General features: G+C 41.6%; 1 protein-coding gene across 1 annotated transcript in view; it reads left to right on the top strand.

Moving 5' to 3' along the window:
- USP12 (ubiquitin specific peptidase 12) overlaps positions 1–12,697 on the top strand; it is a gene marked incomplete at its 5' end in the record, with an annotated part of 79,583 nt that overhangs the window by 33,138 nt on the left and 33,748 nt on the right. Inside the window, one exon of the mRNA XM_082675751.1 lies at positions 1,661–1,741. Within this exon, the coding sequence (XP_082531877.1) occupies positions 1,661–1,741 (81 nt within the window). The remainder of the gene's footprint in view (positions 1–1,660; positions 1,742–12,697) is intronic.

The following is a 12,697-nucleotide window of genomic DNA, read 5'->3' on the forward strand; positions in this document are numbered from 1 at the left end:
GGAGAGCCAAATTTAGAAATAAATAGTATCTGTGAACTAGTGATTGTGTCGGGGATTTATAGAAAGCCGAATAGTAATTCCTAAATTAAAAAAATAAAGACAGTATCGTGTATATATCCAAGTGCTGGATGGCTGGAGGGCATTTTAGAGGAAATGTCTCATTGTGGTGGAACTCGACCACCAACCCACCCGGTCCCTTCCATCAGTACTTACTTCAGGCCTGGCCCATCAGGAAGTTGAAGAGGCGTCGTCTGACAAAAAGGTCTGGGCTTCCCAGGCTTAGGAAACAGCAGGGGTGGGCTATGGGCACCCGGTGGTGTTGACCGTGGTCGCACCCTTGGGGAGGCATGGTGCGTGTGTCGTGTTGTCGTCTTGTGTGCAGCCCCGCAAGGTGGTGTTGGGCCGTCTTGTGAGTAGTATCAGCTGTACTTGTCTGGTAGGGTGTGTCCTTGGGAATTTCCAGGTAGACTGATGCAGAGTTACTGTGCTCTCAGAACTGCTTTTACTTCCCTTTCAGGCTACGTCTTGAGCCCATTTGCTAGTGTGTGCTGGTACTCAGGGCCTGTGTGCTGCCCACCACTTCCCCCGACTCCCCGTCCCTTTTCTTTCGGAGACCTCAGATGCACAGAATTGAGTCGGTCGTATTCCTGAGACCATGACACACAGTTACTGTCTGGGCAAGGCCCCTCTTTTGTTGGGCTTTATTTTATTTTTTCCTTTTTGTCCTTCACCCTGCAGTTCCACATCCCGGCCCTCTTCCAGCCCCACTCAAGTGGGTTTCATGTACATTCTTCCAGCCCGTTGGCCATGTACTGTTTTATATATATATGTGGATCTCGTTTTTACTTTGTTTACTTAATATTATGTTTTTGACAAGTATCCGTGTTTTTGTATGTAAACCTAGTTCATTTATTCTGACTGCTACATAGTATGCTGTCATTTTATAGACCATCTAGACTGCAGTCAGCTGTGCAGTCGTCAGTGACATTTCAGCAAACGTTCTTGTCACCTTTAATTCTGTGTGAGAAGGTTTCAGGTATATACCTCTGAAGAAGTGTTAGGTCACTGAATATATGCATATTTAATTTCACAGAATTTCAGCTCTCTGAGATGGCTGCTCTGAGATTACACTCCTGTTAGACCATGTGATTCAGCAGGGGCTCACGTCCATTACTTAAAACAAGGAACAGGATTTGATATAATTCCTTGATCCAGGCTTTGTCCATGAGAATGTTCCTGCAAACTAGTTTTTGGTCATATTATTAAAAGCCTTTATTCTTCACTATCACCCTTTGTTTTCTTTCCATAATGTTAGGTAGTTATAGGAAACAAGAAAATTATTATTATTATTTTTTTTTTTTTTTTGCGGTACGCGGGTCTCTCACTGTTGTGGCCTCTCCCATTGCGGAGCACAGGCTCCGGACGCGCAGGCTCAGCGGCCATGGCTCACGGGCCCAGCCGCTCCGCGGCATGTGGGATCTTCCCGGAGTGGGGCACGAACCCGTGTCCCCTGCATCGGCAGGCGGACTCTCAACCACTGCGCCACCAGGGAAGCCCCAACAAGAAAATTATTTTAAGGGTTTCTCTGTAATGTGTATATAATTGTGACAGTATTGGGAAAATACTGTAAATACTAAGATGTCTGTTTTTCATTTTATAGGGCGCCAATGCCTCGGCATTAGAGAAAGAGATTGGTCCAGAACAGTTTCCAGTCAATGAGCACTATTTTGGATTAGTCAATGTAAGTATCCGTTGATACATAGCCTTCAAATTATGCTTGGAAGTAGTGTTAAGAATGATGAATGCAGTTCATAATTTATTAAAGGAAATTTGTTCCTTTGTATCAGTAGACTTAATGCCAAGAAACATGACTTGGAATTTCAAAATGATCTCTAATGGGAGGGAAACAACATTGCCTGAAGTCTTTTTTTTTTTTTTAATTTATTATTTATTTATTATTATTATTTTCTTTGGCTGTGTTGGGTCTTCATGGCGGTGTGCGGGCTTCTCACTGTGGTGGCTTCTCTTGTTGCAGAGCCCGGGCTCTAGGTGCACAAGCTTCAGTAGTTGTGGCTCATGGGTTCTCTAGAGCACACGCTCAGTAGTTGTGGCGCACGGGCTTAGTTGCTCTGTGGCATGTGGGATCTTCCTGGACCAGGCTCAAACCCGTGTCCCCTGCATTGGCAGGCGGATTCTTAACCACTGTGCCACCAGGGAAGTCCCCATTGCCTGAAGTCTTAAGAGTCTTGGAACAGTTTCTAACTTGTCGGCCTGATTTTTTTTCCTATTTTGTGTCAGAATTTTCTCATAACCAAAATTTCATATGGCCTAGACCAAATGATCTCTTTGATTCTTTGAGAATTATTTACGTGTCTAAATATAAGTGATCCAAATGTACAGATATAAATACAGTTTTGTAACTGCCCCCATGTGTCTATAGCGTCTTTGTCAGTTTGCTTCTGGCGTTGTTCCAGTGGTATAGATTTAAAAGTGTGAAATATAAGGAAAAAACATAGCCTTGCCCTTATGGAGGTAATCATTGTAATTATACATTATTAAAACTTTGGAAGAACTTTCTTTAGAAGTTTTAACTCTTTCCTGAATCATGAGAAAACACCACCAATCTTTGTTATGTAGTTGTCATGTCAGTTTATGCTGTACTGTACTGTTAGGTGGATCCATGGTGAGTGTTTTAAAATATGTGTATTGGTGATAATACAGGTAAGAAAGTAAGTTATGCTGAACAGATTGGTGTGTTACTGAGTACTAGCACGTCATTATGTACATAGATTCCTTGTGCAATTTGAGGAGGGCAGTTGCGTGGTATGTGTGTCTTGCCTTGCTTGGGGACCCTTCTCTGTCTGTCTGCGCTGGGCATAAGCTAGTAACACAGGGTCAGCAGTGCCCACCCTCCTCCTCTTCCCCTCCCTAGAGGAGGCCACTCATTAGTCCTCGGGCTATTTTTTCTGGAATGTATCCTTACAGCCTAAATAAGGTACTTATACTGCCATTAAAAAAAAAACAACGAACTACTGACTTCCTGTTTTGGCAGATGAGAAACTTCACTCTCTTTTCTCACCATCCCTGCCCAACTTCACTTTCCCCCGTTCTCCCAATATGGAATTAATCATTGCTTTATTTTTCCATGTCCTAAACTTTCATTTGTTCTTCCCAAAGCCTTCAGCAGAACTAAAGAAAGCCAAAAAGACCTTCTCAGTATCCGTTTCCACTGAGCCGTGCCTGTCAGGTACCACCCAGCCCCCCGTGCTCCTCCTGTGCAGCCTGTACCTGGCGATGTCTCTTGCATCGCCCTTCACATTCCCTGCACTTGTCTCCTTTCCTTCTTCCCGACTTCTTTCCGGGTTTTTCCTCCCTTGCTTTGTGGAACACCTTCTGTAGATGCTTGTTTAGGAAATGTGCATGGATACAGACTTTGAGATCTTGTATATTTAAGACTGTTTTGGTTATTGTTAGAGCTAGATATCCTTCCTAGGTTACATCAGGGCTTACTCCACTGCTTTCTGGCTTCTGTTGATGCTGAGAGGGTGGATGCCATTCTGGTTCTCGATCTCTTATGTACAGGGCTTTTTTTTTCCCCCTTTAAAACGTTTTTGGGAGGCCTTAAGGATATTCTCTATCCACAGTGTTCTGAAATCTAATCCTGTGTCTTGATGGGGACCCTGTTGTGCTGAGTGTTTATGGACCCATTCAGACTGATGATTTATTTCCCTCAGTTGTAAAACATTTCTGATACTATTATTGGGATAATTTTCTTCCTATCGTTGTAATTTCTCTGTTTTGTCTTTTTTTGATATGGTTAGTTGTTATACTGAAACACTTAGACTGAGTCTTTATTTTTCTTATTCTCCCATTTTTGATCATCTGCCTTATTCTACATTTTAGACTATATCTTCAACTTTTTTGTCCAGCTCATTGCATTTTTTATTTCTTACAATGTTACCTTTTTTTCTTCTCTTGTTTCATGGGGGCAGTATTTTCTGTTCCTTTTCGCAGGATGTCATTTATAGTTTTTGTTGTTGCTGAGGTTTTCTGATGCTTACTGGATTGCTTCTGAGACCTTGGAGTTTATTCCCCGCCCCCTTTTAAACTTTGGTATCTTTCCTGTTGGAAGCTTTCCTCAAATTGTACTCATCTGTAAGGGTGAAATGCTGAAAGGATGACTGGGGCTTCTTGTGTTGTGGTGGGGCTGCTCTTTCAGTCTAGAGTGGCCCCTGGCGAATGCCCCTCCCTCCCACGGCCCCCATCCCATTTCAGTATCTGGAGCTGTCTCTCTGGGGCTGTTTATCTTCTGCCGGGAAGCCTCCTCCGGCGCCTGTCTGGGGTGGGGGTGGGGGGTTATTCGGGGTTTTATTTGGTCCTGTTTCCTGCTCGGTGCCTCACTGCTGTCCTTAAGGGTTCTCCACCCAGAGTCTCCTCTTCATCTTCTGCGGAGACTAAACCTGCAGCTGAAGGAAGAGTTGAGTACCTGGGGGTCTAAATGGTCCTTTTAAAGACTGACGACCAGACTTGTGTTCTCAGAGGTCCCCACCCCACAAAACGTCTCTGACCCTTTAGAGGTGAGTCCGTTGTTACCCATTTGTCTCTTAGAGACATTTGGGCTACTTCTCCGTCTGCCTTCTGTTTTCTGGAAGTTCGCTGATACCTCTAATCTCTCATTGTCTTCTTTGGCCTTTTGAGTTTTTGCCTAATCTGTTCTTTTACTGTCATTTTATTGGGGTATCATGGGGAGGAGAGTTAGATGAATATGTTTAATTTTTCTTGTTTATTGAGCAGGCTGGCCTCTACTTCTGATATCTGATGCGCACACTTACAGAGTTGTCTAGGGATCAGAAGAAGCCTCCTTTCAGTTCTGGGGGTGGCAGACCCCAGCTCTTCAGTCTCGTTGCCCTTTCCCTGTGGCTGTGGCTACCGCCCTTACTTGGCTCAGCCTCCAAAGCTAATTTGTGTCTTAAATTGTAGAAAAGTTGTGCCGATTTTTAGTGTCCCAGAAGAACCCATTTTCCTTAGTTAGAATAGTAGTATTTTCTATATTGAAGGCTGTTTTCCCTTTACCTTCTCCAGCATAAACATTCCAATCTCTCCATTTTGTGTCTAACTGACTTTTTTGCAGATAACCTCAAAACAAGTAAACGAATCTTAAAGCTCTATATTATTTTTTCTTCTGCTGGTATGTTGTTTTTAATTGGATACCAGTATCCAAATACCAGTGTTGATTGTGTGTAAAAAAAACAAACAAAAAAAGTTTCTAAGAAGGTATCATTTTTACTACTTCACGTGCATCGGTCTAAATTCAAAAGGTAGAATTTGTATTTCTCCCTGAAGCTGAGTAACCGAGATTCAGTAAAACCAAGGAAAGCAGGAATTTCTGAGAACAGTTTCTGATCTCTGTGCCTGGCTATTATGATGAAGAATTGAGATCCCTAAGGTAGCCAGGGCTCCAGCTGTGAAAGATTGAGGAACACCTTGAATTATATGCAGAAATAAATTGGTGGTCGGAGTAGATGCAGCAGAACTAGGATAGTGATGAACTTCTTCTTTGATCTGTGCCCTCAGGCTACTTCGCAGCTGTGTTGCCTGCCTTTAACCGTTTTCCATAAGCCCTGTTTTCAGCTCTTAAATTGTCATCACCCTTCTCTCTGGTTTCCTTCCCCCTTTTTTCTTTGTAGAGCTATCACACTATTATAGAGTCCCTTAAAAATTAAGGTTGGAGCTTTGAGGGGTCGGGGAGATGGCTTAGTTAATTGAGAGGTGAACATTTGAACATCTTCCTCCTGTCCCTGTGCCTGTCTGCCCAGTAGTTAGTGTTATAAACAACATGGAAGGTAGCTGCTTTAAGGCACTTGGTGGTTAATCTTTCCTAGCAATTGGATTCTGTTAAAGTGAGGCACATGTACATTTTCTTTTCATCAGTCTGTTCTTAGCTAAGTGTGCAGGTTCATTTTAATTGCTCTTACAAAAAGCTAATACTGAAAAGGGTTCCCATTAGATCTGCCTGATTGGATCCCTTTTTGCGACCGACCAGTAAGTGGTAGAATCACTCAATAGCACTTGCTTTTGGGAAATAGTGTGTGTATTTGGGCAGTTAGAAAATTAGACTTTTTTTCTTTTTTTTATGGCGAGAAGGGAAAAAAAAAACCCCCAAACCCCACAGTTAATTAATCTACCAGAAAATTCAGAGTGGTTACTCTTCACTTTGTTAATAACAGTCTGTTTTCCATTATTTTCAGTTGTAGATGTTTTTATCTTGGAGGAATATTTTCACAAAGGATAGCTTTTATGGCCGTTTACTCTTAATGGTAACTCTGATGCCATCACTGTGATTTACATAATACATAGAGTGGGGATTTCCTGTTGGGTTAACTCTTGTTAATACGTTAGTATCTCTGATGGTACAGGATGTTAGGAGAGGGGAAATACTTGTGTGGCTCGGGGTGCAGAAGCCGCCTTGAGGAGGGAGAGGAGCCTGTGGAAGCTTTTCTCTCGCTGTGAAATACCCACCTTATGTGCCTGCTGTTTATAGTCAGCTAAATTCTTTGAAAGCAAATTGTTTAATCTGATAAACCAGATTGCCTTTTTCCTTTGTCTTGTAGCTAATGAGTACTTATTTTAGTAAAGTTGATAGTAGTGATTTAGACTAGTAGTATCTCTTTCCTACTTTCTGTGCAGTCTCTCCATTTTTAAAAAATTTTATTATTATTATTATTTTGGCTGCACTGGGTCTTCGTTGCTGCACGCGGGCTTTCTCCAGTTGTGGCGAGCGGGGGCTGCTCTTCGTTGTGGTGCCCGGGCCTCTCACCGCAGTGGGTTCTCTTGTTGCGGAGCACGGGCTCCAGGCGCGTGGGCTTCAGTAGTTATGGCTCACGGGCTCTAGTAGAGCACAGGCTCAGTAGTTGTGGCACACGGGCTTAGTTGCTCTGCGGCATGTGGGATCTTCCCGGACCAGGGATCGAACCCTTGTCCCCTGCATTGGCAGGCGGATTCCCAACCACGGCGCTAGCAGTGAAGCCCAGTCTCTCCATTTTTAATAGCCTTTTAAAAATCATCTCATTATATGATTTTATTTTAATTTTCTAACACAATAGGTTCCCAAACACAAGTAGGTTTGTGGGGCTAGACCGTTATAAAAGTCTTTTTAACCTGAATTGCTAGTAGTCACTAGTTGGAACTCTGAATCCAGGGAACAGGGGCCATTATGGAGGAGAGTGAGAAATAAAAATGGAAGGTTTTGTAGGTTGTAAAGTTGATTAGGCCTGTGTCTCTTGGTTCTGTTTTCTTTTGCATTGGTTTCCTTTTCCTTTAGCTTCTCTCCACCTGATGGCCATCTTATATCATCAGAGATCCCAGACCGTCCATATCAAACCTGACCAAAGAACTCTGCCCCAAGGCCTCTGGCCAGATTGGATCCAGTGCCCGACCCTGTTGCAGGGTCTACAAAAGAGCTTGTGACTGACAGTCGTACAGAGCTTGCACAGAGAAGTGGGTTCCCGTGAGGAAGCCTGGGGCAGGGGGGCAAGGGAGGGGGGAGGAACAGATGTCCATGGGAATCTGGATTAGGTTCACCTGGCTGCAGAGAGGGGGTGGGTAGGGGCACGTGGGGTCTAGACCTATGTAAAACAGGGCCACCTGAACAGATTGTGGTTGGGGGAGGAGGGCCTTCCCGTAGAAGGGAGGGTGTTCACAGGATGGCACTGTCGCCAGCCAGCATGGAAGACCGTGGGGCACTTAAACATTTAAAAACATTTTTTAAAGGTAATACTGTTGACATAATTGTGATTAAAACCAGTAGTTTCCAAATGAAATATGTAAGATGATTCATTGGGGACCAAAGTATGAGCATTTCTAGTGTTTATTTTTATCTAAAAAGGAAAGATATAGGTTAAGCTTTACTAATTCTTAATAATTGGTTGACACTGGCACCCATACTACTCTGTCCATGTGTGTAGTGTTCCTATGTCACTGCAAGTTGCATAGTACCAAAGGCTAACAGTATCACCCCTCTTATTCATTTGTGCTGTTGCAATCTATTATGATTCAAGTGGAGACTTAGAGATTACAGGATTTAATCTATTTCAGCTAAGCTAATTTTTCAAAAGGGACAGATGGCTCAAAAAGGTTGTTTCAAAAATAACCACGTAGTGATGAGGTATTCCGAACTATGGTAAGTGCTTCATGGAGATCATTCATTTAATTCTTTGCAAGGTTGTAGAGGTGGGTGCTGTTATAAATGGCATTTACAGATGAGGAAACCGACGAAGAGAGAGTGGCCTGGTAATTTCCTAGGGTCGGGTAGCAGAACCAGACTTGAACCTAGATAGCTTGGTTTCAGATCCTGTGTGCTCAGTGGCCAGGCTTTGCTGCTGTCAAGACAGATAATTACTTAAATGAATTCAAACAAATTTGATAGATAGGATCGACTATCTAATACCATAGTTTAGAAAGTAAAGGCTGTCAAGGAGAGAGTCTTTTCCACTTGGACCTATGTATGTATCTTTACGGAGATACCTTTTTCAACTTTGATATCCCTTAGAACTACATAGCCAAATAACTGAACTGTCAAATCGCTCTATTAAAATCTATAACCCATAGTTTACAAAAAAGCATACTGTCTCATCGCTCTTACTTAATAATTTTTAGTGAAAATAAAAAATTAATATAATAATTTGAAATGTTCATCTTAATCACATTTGTTGTATTTTTAGTGTACACAATGCAGTACATATATTATTTCTAAACAAATATGCATGTATTAGGGATATGTGCTCAAAATGATCTTATCGATGGGGATATGAGAAATCTTTTTTTTTTTTTTTTTCCCCAAGACTCAGAGAAAGCAGGGATAGGTCACTGTGTTCAATAAACAATTGAGAAGTCAGTGATGAGACCTTTAATATTTGTTTCCCCTGATTTTAAACCTGGTCATGCCTTTGATCTTCAGAACCAGCTGAAAAAGCACAGGGTAGGTTTCAATCCTATTCAGAAGCAAGAGTGCAGAGGAAATCATCCCAGACAGTCTTTTGCATGAAAGCTATATACTTGAAGGATGTGTTTTTAGGTTTCAGGAACTTCAGTGAAAGTCACTACTAAAAATCAGGGAAATTGAAGGAAAAGCTTCAAAGTTACGAATAAGATTGAAAGTTAGTTTATTCTGGAGAAATAGTAGTAGTTTCAACCTTTACTTTTTCTTTAATGGGGTTGATGAAGGTAAGTAAAGAAGACCATAGTAGAAAGCCTCCAAGGTTGGTTGTAATGTTACCTATTGCTTGTAGTCAGAAGATTAACAGGAGGCGGACTTCAGCAGTCTCCACATGCCAGTTCCTTAGCTTATTTTATTTGCTTTTTTATTAGTGGGTCAAAAGCTTCATCATCATAATTGTTTCTAATATACTGTGAGCTGCTGTCTTTTGTTTATCTACCTGCTCTGTGGAAGTTGTTAGAGTTCCCTGTTGTTTATTCTTTAATAAAATGTCCAAATTATGGGGATTGTATCTTCTGTTCAGTTTACAAAGCCATAGTTTGTTGGTCATTGGAGTCATTAGACTGTTGTACAATTACTAGTATTTTTCAGACTAATTAATACTGATTAATTGGTAAGATAATCTTGGTCGTATTGGAGATTGTACTGCAGGTGTACTTAGCCCCTGGATAGGCTCTATTGAAGGATATCCATGGTTGTATTCATGATCAATGATATCTATGCATCACTGTCATATACTTTTAGCATTTCTCTGGAAAGCCTGTAAACACATCTGTCTTTACGAAATCAGTTCTTGGCTCCGCCTAGCAATGTGAACATAGAAGTTGTAAATCTTCGCTGAGTCCGTTGTCCTGTTCCTTTTTTGGGGTATTTAACTTCTTCCTCTGTTCCCTGAGTATCTTGTAAATTGGTAGTTCAGTCTAGACACGTGGTTAAAGTTTAGGGATTTGATTTTGTTTGTTAAGGCAAGAATACTTTATAGGAATTGCTACATATTTCTTGGTGCACCACATCACGGGATGTAAAGTTTGGGCTGTTCATTTTGAATGATGCTGGAAGGCATTGGGCGTTCAGGTCTGAGCCCCCCATTTTAAAGTTCCCCACCAACCTTTAACCAAATGTTTTAGGTATCCAGGGATAATTATCACCCAATCCATTATTTACAATGATTTCTTCTGGATTTATTAGCCAGAATTATTCTCTAAACAGTAACTTTAACGCCCCCTGAAATATGGTTTTTATGAGAAAGGTGGGGTAGAACTTTGATGCTTTCCTTTTTTATATTCTTGTTTACAACTTCCACTGGAGTCTAATAAACCACGTAGATATTTGTGTAGTTGATGTGCTTTTTAATCCATTGCAGTAATTCTTTTTGATGAAAGTTGGCTCTTCAAGCCACACGAAAAGATATTGCAGGCTAATCTTGTACATTGTACATTTCCTGTCCATTACGTTGTATAGCCGTATCTGTAAGTCGTCCTCCTTCCTTTTTGTGGGAGAAGGGTTTTTAGAGGCCACAGTCTGGATTCAGGGGAAATTTATTGATGTGGAGGCCTTTCAGTGGACAGAACCTGAGAACGCAAACACACACACACACTTTAAGATTTACAAAGAGGCATGAGTTTATACTGCTAGTTCTAATTCCAATTTAACTTTAAAGGGCTTTTACTCTTCTGATTTTTACTATTGTATCTTTTTTCCTTTACGTTAAAAAATTTGATTACGGGCTTCCCTGATGGCACAGTGGTTACGAATCTGCCTGCCAATGCAGGAGACGTGGGTTTGAGCCCTGGTCCAGGAAGAGCCCACGTGCTGCAGAGCAACTAAGCCCATGCACCACAACTACTGAGCCTGCACTCTAGAGCCCGCATGCCACAACTACTGAGCCCACGAGCCACAACTACTGAGCCCGTGCACCACAACTGCTGAAGCCCACGCGCCTAGAGCCCGTGCTCCGCAACAAGAGAAGCCACCACAGTGAGAAGCCCACGCACCCCAACGAAGAGTAGCCCCTGCTCACCACAACTGAAGAAAGCCTGTGCGCAGCAAAGAAGACCTAACACAGCCAAAAATAAATTTAAAAACATTTTTTTTTGATTCCTAGGGGATATTAACATAATTCCTTCCTTGCTTTGTCTTACAGTGTATCTTTAGTGGTTTCAAAATAGCAATATCAATGGGTTAATTCTAACAGTGTGAGTACTGAATGCTGTTTTAAGACTTCTTTGTTCTTTTTGTTCTTAGACTGTAGTTCAGTAGGCATGGATAGTAAAAATTCTGTGTTTTAAAGTTATTTGAAGTCATTCTTTTCTTTTTTTTTTAAAGCTTTATTTATTTATTTATTTTAAAATTTATTTGGTTGTGTTGGGGTTTTTTTTGCTGTGCACGGGCTTTCTCTAGTTGTGGCGAGTGGGGGCTACTCTTCCTTGTGGTGCCGGCTTCTCATTGCGGTGGCTTCTCTTGTTGCGGAGCACGGGCTCTACGCGCATGGGCTTCAGTAGTTGCGGCTCGTGGGCTCTAGTTGTGGCACACAGGCTTAGTTGCTCTGCAGCGTGTGGGATCTTCCCAGACCAGGGCTCGAACCCGTGTCCCCTGCATTGGCAGGTGGATTTTTAACCACTGCACCACCAGGGAAGCCCTCACTCTTTTCTTTACGTAGTTCTACCACCAACTTGGTACACGTTTAGGTCTGATTTATTTCTATTTATTTTCAATTTTAGGAATTTATTCTGTCTTTTTCATTTTAATTTAGTTTTTAAAAATATGGTTACAAGGTAAACTTTTTATAACCGTGTACGTGTACAGCAGTCTCACTTTCATTGCTCTTACTCTTTTCCCTTTCTCTATATATAACCATTTTTATTAGCTTTTGATATATTCTTCCTAGTTTTAAAATATAAGCAAACGTGTGCATGTATTTATGGACATAATTGAAGAGTGCCCGTTCTTCAGCATTCTTCTCCACTTGCCTGTTTCTGGTTACTGTATGCCTGACCCCGCCCCGTGGCAGTTCTCTGAGAACTGTCCTCGTCCCTTGTTTACTCCCCAGCTCCTCAGTGATGGACTTCTAGGGGTTTTATTAGCCAGCTTTGGGAGTCAGTGTCTATTAATGGGAAGGAAAAAAGAAGGCGAAAAATATTTATTAAACCCTGTGTTATTTTCTCTGTAAAGTAGGATGACTTTCTCCCCTGTTATTAAAGAGAAGGAAACTGAGGCTGAGTGATCAGTCACCTGCTCCAGGCCACGTGGCCAGTGAGAGGTGGGGCTGCAGTTCAGGCTTCAACTCTGGAGCCGAGTCCACGTCCTTCTGACGGATGGAGAAAAATGTGACCTGGCATTTCGGCATTTCAGTGGTTCTTAGGCTGTCACGTTGATGACTTTTTCATCTAATATTTCAGAGTATCTTGTTTTTCCTTATTTTTTGTTTTTGTTTATTTTTTGGATGGCACTGAAGAACCTGATAGTAAACCTCACTCTTACGTTTTTTTTTAAAGAATTTTTGAGAGTTACATTTTTACACGTACAGTATAGAAAATGCTTTGTATACAGCCAGTACTGTCATAACAGTGGGAATTGGAAAAGGAATTCGCCAGAAGCCTAAACCTTGACTAATCTCACTATTTAAATATGTAGTTCTTTAACTCAGTTTTGATAAAGGCCAGATTTATTGCATGTATTTTTCTTCCGTTTTAACCTGAAACT

The sequence above is a fragment of the Grampus griseus genome (genome assembly GCF_964374135.1).
Source record: "Grampus griseus genome assembly, chromosome: 18".
Lineage (NCBI taxonomy): Eukaryota > Metazoa > Chordata > Mammalia > Artiodactyla > Delphinidae > Grampus > Grampus griseus.